The sequence below is a fragment of the Apis cerana genome, linkage group LG16 (assembly GCF_029169275.1).
Source record: "Apis cerana isolate GH-2021 linkage group LG16, AcerK_1.0, whole genome shotgun sequence".
NCBI classification, from domain to species: domain Eukaryota; kingdom Metazoa; phylum Arthropoda; class Insecta; order Hymenoptera; family Apidae; genus Apis; species Apis cerana.
The window spans coordinates 3,193,338-3,205,379 of NC_083867.1; the positions used below are offsets into that span (position 1 = coordinate 3,193,338).

At 22.0% G+C, this 12,042-nt stretch overlaps 1 protein-coding gene across 1 annotated transcript; it reads right to left on the reverse strand.

The window, feature by feature from the left end:
* Positions 1–13: 13 nt before the first annotated feature.
* On the reverse strand, positions 14–11,064 carry LOC108000238 (centromere-associated protein E-like). The gene is made up of 12 exons (XM_062086428.1): positions 10,929–11,064; positions 10,659–10,821; positions 10,312–10,546; positions 9,992–10,226; positions 9,476–9,807; positions 9,247–9,364; positions 8,852–9,164; positions 8,519–8,735; positions 8,328–8,457; positions 1,017–8,234; positions 578–748; positions 14–503 (listed from the first exon to the last, which is right to left on the reverse strand). The coding sequence occupies exons 2-12, from the start codon at positions 10,810–10,812 to the stop codon at positions 276–278; spliced, it is 9,351 nt and encodes a 3,116-aa protein (XP_061942412.1). The 5' UTR covers positions 10,813–10,821; positions 10,929–11,064; the 3' UTR covers positions 14–275.
* Positions 11,065–12,042: the final 978 nt, after the last annotated feature.

Genomic DNA, 12,042 nt, shown 5'->3' on the forward strand with positions numbered 1-12,042 from the left:
AACAACAGTTTTATTATAATTTTTATTATATTTTTATTATAATTCATTATAATTTTTTAATAGTTTCATTAATTATTTTTTAATAAAACCATACATTTGAATTACAAAATTAAAGATATCATATGTATAATTCTCAATTCAGTCACTGTTATTTACAGTTTTTATAATATATACATATAGTACAGAAACAGAATAAAAAATTATACTTTTTACTTGTTGGTCATTGGTTAAAATACATTTAATGCACATCCTTATCCTTAAAAACGAAAATTAACTTATGGATTTTTTCTAATATCCAAATGTCTGCTCAATTTTGTAACATTGCTATTCTGCTGATTAGATCTATCTTGCAATACTTCATGTGGCTTTAAAGAAAATGAACTTTGTATTTCTTCTAATTCTTTTAAACGATCTTGCAATTCTCTTATTTGTCGAGCTCGAGAACGACATAAATCTTTCATTAACATTTTTTCTTTTTCTAATTTTTCTATTTTCACATGATCCTATTTAAAAATTATAATCCAAAATAAATACTGTAAATATTTTAAAAATTAATGTGTTAATATTTTTATATTACCTCGACAACTCCACTATTAGTACCGCAGAAACGCACAGTATTATTAGGTATTGTTTGACAAGCTTGGTCTTTTCTATTTATACGCCATCGTCTACAAATGTCACATTCCCATGCATTAATATCATTTAGAGACCTTTGTAATTTCTTTACTTCATTATTTAATTCTGCATTCTGTTACATAAAATATATTATTAAATTATTAAATTAAATATTTATATATTTAAAATTATATAAATTATTAAATTAAATATTTATAATAATTATAATTTGAGATTTTTGAGAATAAACTATATTCGATAAGTTATAATACTCAGTATTGTAATTAGCTTGAATTAAATCAAAGAAAATTTCAAATTATATAAAACTATATAAATTACCATTGCTACATATTTATAAACTAAATATCAATCTTTAATTATTTTTATATTTTATAACATACCTTATTACGAAATGCAAGTACAAGTTCTTCTAACTCTTTACATTTTCTTTGATATGGAAAATTCTCACTTTGAATTTGTATTTCTAATGTTGCAATTTTTCCATTTTTTGATACTAATTGTAATTCTAATTCATGAATTTTTTTCTTCAATTCTTCATATTTATTCTCATATATTATAACATCTTTATCAGATAAATCAGTTTTATGTTGATTCTTTTTACTATCTTTAAGAATGCTATTTTCATGTACTTCGATTCTTAATTTTGTTTGAAGCTTCCTAATTTCATCTTTAAGTTTTCTATTCTCTACCATGAAAAATTCTAATTTTTGTTTTATATCATTATTTGATTCATCTTTTGTTGAATATAAATCTAAATTAGATAAATTTGAAATTTCTCGACTATGAATGGATTCCATTTTATTATCAAATTCATTTTTATTGTATTGTATTTGTATTAAATTCTTATTTTTTATTGTTAAATCTTGTATTTTATTTATGTATTCCTTAATTTCTTTATCTTTTTGGTTCAACAATAATTTATGTGCTTCTAATTTCTTTATTATTTTATTTTTTTCTTCTTCAAGTTCTTTTATACGATGGTTTGCATCTCTTAAATCATTCTGTAATTTTTTGTTCAAATTTTGTAATTGTTCCATATGTATTTCTTTAAATTTATTATCATCTATTTGTTTCTTATAAAAACTTAACTTTGTTTGCAATTCCAAATTTTGTTTTGTTAAGTCGCGAACAATATTTTCATTTTGCGATTTGATATTTTCTTCTACATTCATTTGCAATCTCATTCTAAGCGCATCAACTTGATCACGAAGTTTTTCATTTTCTTCATTACGATATTTTAATTTCTCTTCTAATTCATTAATAAGAACATTTTCAGAAAAACGAGAATACAATTTTTCTTCTAATTTTGAAATTTCAATATCTCGTTCTCTAATTACTGCTGCATATTCTTCTAATTCATCATCCAATTCCTTATTTTTATCAATTAATTTTTGTACTTGTGTGACATGTTCTTTTATATCTTTATCTTTTTGATTTAATAATATTTTTTTATCTTCCAATTCTAATGCAATTTTATTCTTCTCTAAGAGAAGTGCATCATATTTACTTTCGTCTATCAGTGAATTTGAAGTTATGTGTTTCAAATTGTATAATGAAAATGTTTTCTTTAATTCATTATTTTCTTGTAATATAAGTTCATATTTTCCTTTAATATCAATCAAATCTTTTAAAGTCTGATTTTTAATCTCTTGAAATTCCGCAACGCGATTGCTTGCGCCTTCCAAATTGTTCTGCAATCTTTTATTTAATTCTTTTAATTCTTCTATTTCCGCTTCTGCTTTAATTTTGCTGGTACTATTTCTAATTTTTTTCTCTAACTTTATATTTGTTTCTTGAAGTTCTTTAAATCTTTCTTTCAAACTATTCAATTCTTCTATTATTGAAATATTCTTATTATTCAATTCATTTAAATGTTTACTTAAACTAGCATTTTTTATTTCTTCCATATTCAATTTATCTTTGATAATTTCCAATTGCTCTTCTCTTTCTTTTTTTAATACTTCTATTTCTTCTTTATATTGTTCTATGGTCAATTTTTGATCTTTAACATGTTCTTTTAACATTTCATATTCAGGTAAAATTGTTTCAAGTTTTATTTTATATTCAGATAATAAATCACATTTATTTTTTAAAATTGTTGTGATTTCTTCAATATGCGAATTCTTTTGTCTCATCTCTTGATTTATTTCATTATAAACTTGTGTAAGTTGGTCAAATTCTGCATTTATTTTTTCTATATTTTCATTTTTCTTTTTTATTTCAGACGAATTTGCTTCTATGATATTTTTTAATTGTTTTTCATTTATTTCAAGTCCTTCAATAGTATTATTTAATTCAAAATTTTTTGTTTTGTAACATTCTATAGTTTGAATGAAATTCTTTATTTTTTTTTCATACATTTCTTTTTCAGATTTAAGTTTCAACTGTAATTCTACTTCTTTACTTTTAAACATTTCTTGTGCTTCTTTTTCTCTTTTCTGAGCTTCAAAAATTGCTTCTTCTTGTTGATTGTCAACTTTATGTTGTTTATCAAATTCTGCTTGTAAATATATAAAATCTGTTTCTAATGTGTTCATTTTTTCTTTCAACATTTCATTTTCATGATTACTTTCTTTTAGAAAATGCTCTAATTGAAATATTTTATTTTGATATTCTTTATGAGAACGTTCTTCTTCTGTTAGATCTGTTTGCAGTTTTTCAATTTCTGCTTCTAATTCTTTGGCCCACATAACGGTACGTCTTTCTGTATCTATACATTGTTGTTTTTCTTCTTCTACTTTTTGTTTCTCCTTTTCATATGTTTCTCGTACAGTTTTAATTACTTCCTCTTCTTTAGATAAAAGCGTTTGTAAGAAAATTATAAAAATTTCATTTGCAGATTTATTTGAAAAATTTGGTAAATTTATATTACATTTAAGTGAACTGAGTTCTTTAATTATACATTTTTTAACATCATTTAATTCCTCATAAAATTGTTCCTTATCATTAATCAATGTTTTTTGTTCATCAAATAAATGTTCTTTTTCTATCGTTATTTCATTTAATTTTTCTTTAATATTTTGTAGATTCGTGAGCTCTTGTGTTAAGTTCAAATTTTCATCAATATATTTATTTAATGTGTCATTTAATTTTTTTATATTGTTATCATTTTCTTTGATATATTGTTGATGTTGCAAGACCATTGAATCCAATTCATTCTTATATTCCATTTCTAAATTATTCTTCATATTAATTATTTCTGTTTCACTTGCTTGTAATTTTTCTATCAGATTATGTTTTTCTTCCTCTTTTTCTTGCAAAAGTTTTTCGAAATTAATATTTTTTTCTTGATATTCTTTAGAGATATTTTCTTGATTTGTTATATTTTTTTGGAGATTGTTTATACATATTTCTAATTCTTTAATCTTTAGTACATTATGATGTTCCAATTCTTTACTTTGTAATTTTTCTTTTTCGAATTTCTCACATTGTTCTTTTAAATATTTTAACTCTTCTTCTTTGCATTTAATTGTAGTTGAATTAATTAACTCATTTCTCTGGTTTATAATTAAATCTAATTCATTTTTGAGAGAAAAAATATGTTCATTTAATTCACTAATCAAAATATTTTTCTTCTCTTCTTCGACTTTCAAACCTTCCAATTCTACTTCTAACATAATTCTTTGTGTTTCCAATTCTTTTTCTTGTGTAGTAAACCGATCAATTTCTTTATTCATATTAATCAATTCATTTTCAAGAATTTGTATTTTATTTATTGCTGTGCTCTCGTTATTTAATATTTTTTGTTCTAATTCTTCATTAATATCTTTTAGATTATTAATTTCATCTAACAAATTAATTTTCTCAGATTTAAATTCATTAAGTATAGCAGTAAAATTTATACTATTTTCTTTTATTTTATCTATATCATTTCTTATATGATCAATATAAATTTGAATTTGTTCTATTCTATTTTCACTTTTGTTTTCCTTTAATTGAGACTCTTGAATATTGGATGCATTTATAGTCATATCGCTTTGAAGTAATTTTGAGTCAGTATGCTCATTTTCATACAGAATTAAGAGTTTATCATGTTCGGTTTTTAAAGTTTGTAGCTCGTTATTCAAATTTTGAATCTTTTTTTCAACAAAACTGACATTCATTTCATTAACAAAAACAATATTTGAAGATAGGTCATGTTCACTTGAATTCAATTCCTGATTTACTTTATTTTTTAAAATATCAGTGTCTATACATTTACGATCGTATTTTCTTTGTAAATCTTTTAACTTTTGGTTTAAAATTTTTGTTTCAAGTTTCAAAGCTCTGTAACTTTCGTTCATATTTCTTAAATGTGTACATTGATTACAAGAAGTTAATTTTAAATCACTAAGTCTTTTATTTAGACGCGTCAAATGATCGATTTTATTCTGCAATGTTATCACTTTATTTTCTAATTTTTCGTCAGTTTCTAATATTTCTTGTTCAATTTCATTAATATCTGTACTATCATTAAATACCTTTGATAAATACAAGGAATTGTTACATGATTTTTCATTTTGAACAGAATCAAGATTATCTATACTTTCTAACAAGCTGGTGGAGAATTTTTCATTTTCTTCAGATAATATTGTTACTTTTGTTTTTAATTCTGCAATTTCTAATTTTAAATTATTATTTTCTGTCTTTAAATGTTCTATGTCATTTTCAGCAACATTTTCATTTAGTACTAATGATTGTTCTATTTTGATTTTTAATATATTGCATTGTTCCTTCAACATATCATTTTCTTCAATTTTGTCTATTAATTCTGTAGAAAGTTCATTATTCTCCATTTGCAAACACTCATTCTGTTCTTTAAGAATAACTACTTCTTTTTTATAAATGCAATCATGATCATATAAAAGTGATTTACTTTCTTTGATATTTTCAAGCTCTATATTTTTTTCTGCAATAGAAGCTGATAATTCAATGTTTTCTGTTGTTAACTTATCAATTTTATTTTGATATGATTCAAATAATTCTTTTTCATTGTATACTGTTGGCATTTTAGAATGCACAGATTCCAATTGATCATTCAAGGCTGCTAGATCACTTTGTAAAGTAATTTTTTCATTTGTAACTTGAGAAATGCGCGTATAAAGTTCATCAATTGTTTTTTGAAGATTAATTTCTGTTTGTTTCGCATTCTCTTGTTCTACAGTTAATTTAGTAGTCATTTCCATATTTTCAGTTGTTAATAAATAAATGGTTTCTTGTAAATTCTTTATATCTGTTTTAAGGCTTTGAACATCGTTTTTGATATCTTCCAATTCTTGACTTTTTAGTTGAAGAGTTTCTTCTAAATAGCTTTTCTCTGCTTCTATATTTAGGGTTAAATGTAAATTATCTGCATTAGTTTCATTCATTGTCAAGAAAGATAGATTAGATTCATTTTTTAGTTGCTCTTTTAAATCTTGATTTGTAGTTTGAATATCTTCTAAAATTTCTTTATTTTCTGTATAATGTAATTCAACAACATTTTCAAGTTCATTATTTTGTAAATTAATATTTTCTATTTGTTTTTCTAATTCAGAAGTTGCTTTTATATCTTCTTTACATGTAATTTGTTTTAACATTCTCAATTCTAGTTCAGAAGATTTTTCTTCAAGTTCTAAATTTAAATGATTAAGATTTTCATTTTGTTCTGACATAATACATTCAATTTGCTTATTTAATTCAGAAATCTTTCTTGTTGTTTTTTGATTTTTGATTTGCTCTAATTCTAATGTAGAAGTTTTTTTATCTAAATCAAAATATAATTGAGTGATAATATGTTCAATTTCATCATTTTTGGATATTATATTTTCAATTTCTATTTCTAATTCGTCAATTATTTCTTTTACTTTCTGATTTTCAATTTTTTCTGTTATAACTTTTGTCTTTAAGGCAGAAATTTTTTTAGCCAATTTAATGCATAAATCTTTATTAATAGAGCACTGTTCATTGTTTTCAAATTTCATACTTGTATTTTGATATTCAGTTTCTTTTATGTATACTTTAGTTTTTAAGTCATTAGTTGTTTGATTCAATTTGGTATATAATTCATCATTGGTACATTTTAATTCTATTTCTTCAGAAATCATTTTTGCATCAGTTTGATTATCAATTTCATTTGATATTACATGTAAGTTCAATTCAGAAATCTTTGCATTCAATTCAGCACGTAATTCAATATTAATACGCTTATATTCATCTTTTTCGGATGTTATATTGTTAATTTGTGTTTCTAACTCAAAAATCTTTTCCATAATTTTCAAATTTTTAGATTCTTCTGTCATTGTTTTCTCTTTTAGTTCAAAATTTTTTTGTTCTAATTCAATGCGTAATTCACTATTGATTCGTTCAAGTTCATTTTTTTCAAATGTTATATTCATAATCTGTTTTTCAATTTCCGAAATCTTTTCCATTGCTATAAGATTTTCATTTTCCTTTGACATTATTGTTAATTCAAATTCAGAACATTTTTTATCTAATTCAGCATGTAGTTCAATGTTAATATGTTGAAATTCATTTTTCTCTGATATTGTGTTTTCTAATTTTTCTTCTAATTCAGAAATTTTATCATTTGCTTTTTGATAAGCAGTCTGTTGCGATGTAATCATAGATTTTAATTCTGAAACATTTTTACTAAATTCAGTATTCATAATTTCTAGTTCATTTTTTTCAGAAATAATATTTTCGATTTTTTTTTCTAATTTAGAAATTTTTTCCACTGCTTCTTGATTTAAAGCTTGTTCGGATTCAATTTTTGATTCCAAATCTATAATTTTTTTATCTAATTCATTTTTTAATTCAATACTAAAATTTTCATTTTTGTTTGAAATAATTTCTTCGATATGTTTTTCTAATTCAGATGCTTTTTCGATTACTTTTTGTTTTTCTGTTTGTTCTGAAGCAATTTGTAATGCGAATTCTGCCGAAATTCGATTTAATTCAGTATGTAAATCATCATTTATACATTTAAATTTATTTTTTTCAGTTGTAATATTTTCAATTATTGTCTCTAACTCTATTATTCTGTTACTTACTGTTTCAATATTTTCTGAATTATTTTTCATTTTCTCTAATTCTATAGATTTTTTATTTAATTCTATATGTAATTCTCGACGCATATGCTCAAATTCATTTTTTTCAGAAGTAATATTTTCAACTTGCTTTTGTAATTCTGTAATCTTTTTTGTTGAATCACTATGTAAATTAATATTAATGCATTCCAATTTATTTTTTTCTGAAATAATGTCCTCAATTTTTTTTTCTAATTCTGATATTTTTGATGTTTCTTCTTGTCTTATATTTTCTTCAGACATAATTTTCAAATCCAATTCTGCTGTTTTGCTCTTCAATTCTGCACGTAATTCACGACTAATATATTCAAATTCATTTTTTTCAGAAGTAATGTCCTTAATTTTTTTTTCTAATAATTTTTTTTCAGAAATATTTTGTTTTTGAATTTGATTCAGTTTAATACATAATTCAGAAATTATATATTCTGAATTTGTTTCTTCTGCAAGATTAAGATTCACAAGTTGTTCTTTCACTTCTGAATTATATTCTGGTTTATAATATTTTAGAGTTGACTTTATTTGTTCTGCTGGTTTTATTTCCGTTTGTAAATCCTAAAATGAAAGATTCAATAATATATATAAAAAAAATATAACGAATATAATTAATATAATATTATTATATATTATATAATTGATTATATTTACTTGTGTATGGCATTGGCATATTAACTGCCTTTCTAGAGTTGTAAATTCACGAAGTTCTACAAATTCTTTTGTTAAATCTGTGATATATCGTCGTAAAACATGTTTTGGCGTAGAAGGAGAAATCTGATAACTGTTATAATTTTAAAAAATAAAGATATGAAAGTTTTATAATTTATTAATTTTTATCTTACCTTACAGTTTGAGTATAACTATTAGATTTTTCTGGTGTTACATCAAAACTATTATTTTTAGGTTTTATATTCACTACATCATCTCTAAAAGTAACTCGGTTTTTATGTTTTATTACAAATGATTCTTCATCACTATCACTTATATTTTCTCTAGATTCACGTTCTCTTTCAGTTTCAAATAATTCTAACTCAAAATCAGTAAAAGCAGTTTGAAATGCTATAAAAAATAAAAAACAATATATTATTTATTATTTATACAAATATCAATATATCATTTATATTATTATAAATAATATGTAATATATAAATTTAAAAATAATATAATAAATTTACTTTGATTCATTATATCCATAGACTGAATTATACTTTTCCTACTTGGTATTTCAGATATTTCTTTTATAGTTGGTAAACCAGTTTTAGATTGAAAAACTGCTAAATGATGATTAAACATTCCAGGACCTCCCCACGTTTGTCTTCTTTTAAATTCGTATTTCAACGAATCTTTTTGATTTGTATTATCTCCAGAAACAATACGAGTTTTTAATAATTCTATACGTTCTTCTAATAATTGATTAATACGATCTTTTTCTTGTAATTTAGATTCCATTTCTTTAACTTCTTCAGATCGATTTTCATTTTTTATTTTCTAAAATAAACATTAATAAAAATAGAACTACTAAAACGAAATGAATCTTAGATAATTTTTCAAAACAATTCAAATAAGAAACCTCTAATTCTTGTTGAAGTTTAGCCAATTGCTTTGCGTAACGTTTCAAAAGTGCTCCATCAGACATAACTTCATTAATTTGTGGTTTATTCTTTACACTTTTTGCCCGATATGCGAAACTAAAAATGAAAAAAATAAAATTTAAATAATAAAATAACAATAATATAAACAATAAATAATACAAATATACATCATATTTATATTAAAATAGCAATAGCAATACTACTAACGATAAAGTACACTGAGTTTCCTCTAAAGCAACAGGAGTCACTGCACATATTATTGCTGTCATAGCATTGCCACCTAGTGAATTCTGAAGTAATCTCGTTAATTTACTATCACGAAAATTAACATGTTTTTGATTATCCTGAGATTCACTTAATTGTTTGATTACTAAACTTAATGTTGATAGAGATAAATTAATATGTCTTCCTTCTTTGAATCTTTCTCCAGTAGCTCCTGTTTGTCTTGCTCTTTCAGAACCAGCAAGATCTATTAAGTTCAATTGTGATACTTGTATAGCACTATCTGAATCTCCTCCAGCTTCTCTACTTTCAATTGTCTGAATATAAAATTTATGTTAAAATATTTTATATATATATATATATATATATATTAATATATATTATTATTATATTAATTTAATATTTAATATATTAATATTTAATATATTAATATATATTATAAATATTATATATATATATATATATATATATAATATAATATAATTATTAATATAAACTTACAATTCTAAATATAGTATGACTTCTACTACTACGTTCATTCATATTAGTTTCTCCTGTTCTTCTATTTTTATTTCCTTTTTTCATAATAGACAGTACATTTTCAGGACTATTGGTAATTTCTTCTTTACATAGCAAAATTACTTGCCCATTGCCATCTTCTTTTAACTTCAAATCAGTCCCATTTTTATTCAAAAGATCATTAACTCTTTCATTGTAAATTTCTAAATAAGATACTCTAAAAAATAAATTATTTTTTATATATATAATATTAAATTTATCAATATTATTATTATAAGTTTTATTAAAAAAAATATATAAACCTCAATAAAAATTCACGTCCCATAGTATTAGCAATAGTATCAAACATATATTGTACAGCAAGTGGTATAATTCCTAATTCTTCTGTACCACCCATCATAGTGTATGTTTTACCAGAACTTGTTTGACCATATGCAAATACTGTACCATTAAAGCCATTTACAGCAGCATTAACAATAGGTTTTACAACAATATTAAATACATCTGAATTAGATGCATTTACATCAAAAATATGATCTATAAATATATTAAAAACAGCTGAATTTGTAATTCATTGCATCTAATATAATAGTAATTTAAATAAATAATGATAAATACAAAAAAATATTATATGCATCTGTATATGTACCAAAAATAAATCTTCCATCTCCTCGCTTTTTCATTTCTAAATCTGTAGAAACAATAGAATTTTCTTGAACTGTCCATTGTATTGATAAATTATCATCCTTTTCACGTTTAATCAAAGGTCTCACTTTAATGGCAACTTTAATACTGTCTGACATTTTTACGAACTATTTTTTTAAGTTAATGAATAATTAATAACATTTATTTATTATTAGATAATTTTTTAATTTATATTTATTTATTCTGTTTGTATACTATAACGGTTGATACTTACATAGTGAAGCCGCCATTTGAAAAATTGACTCTTTCAACTTTCGTTTGAATTTGAATTTTCTGTAATTTGATTGGTTCATTAAAGCATATAGTTACTATTAATAAGATGGATGACAAATATTCATAGCTTATTTCAGATATAAATCGTAATTTTCAACGCAACAATACTTTTTTTTATAAGTATTGGGAATAAATTTTTATTAATGATAGTAAATTTATTACTATGTATATTTACATATATATAAAATACTAAATATAAATATAATTTTTTTTCACTATAATTTATATAAATTAATATTCACTCACAACTTTTAAAAAAGAAGAGAAAAGTTAATTGCTTTTTGAAGAATTTGATGTGATAAAAAAAAAATAAAGATATATATTAAAACTATATATAGATTATTAATACAACAATAGCAAAGAAAAACAGATAAATTACAATATTGTTACAGAAAAACAAAAGGTTTTTACAAAAAAATAAAAAATTTATATTCATTAATAAATGACTTGAGAAAAAAACATAATTATTAAAGATATTTTTTAATCCTATAAATTTTAATTGCATGAATCTATAACATTTAACATGGTATATATTATTTAAAGTCTCATTTAAAATTAAATAAGATTCTATAAAATTGATTCTCTAATTTTTATCATATTTTATCTTTGTTTTTTCACTATTTACTATTCTTGTTTATATTGCTCCATAAAATTTATACTTAAAAAATGATTGATTAATTTTGTCCTTTTTGCTTAATTTGTTAATTAAAAATTTTAACAAAATTTTCAATCGAATTTTTTTATATTAAAAGTATATACATAAAATATGTCTACTTTTATATATTTATATATATATATATGATTTAATAATATTATATATATTAATTTTATATATTATATATATATAATATATATAATATATATATAATATTAATTTTTTTATATATTACAAAGACTATATATCTATCTTAATTTATATAATTTAATTTTTATAAAAATTTATATATTTTGTATATTAGACAGAATTCAATTCAAAAATAGTATCAAAAGTTATTCAAAATATTGATTTTTATTATATTTCTTATATAATGAGAAATATTATATTAAATATCTTT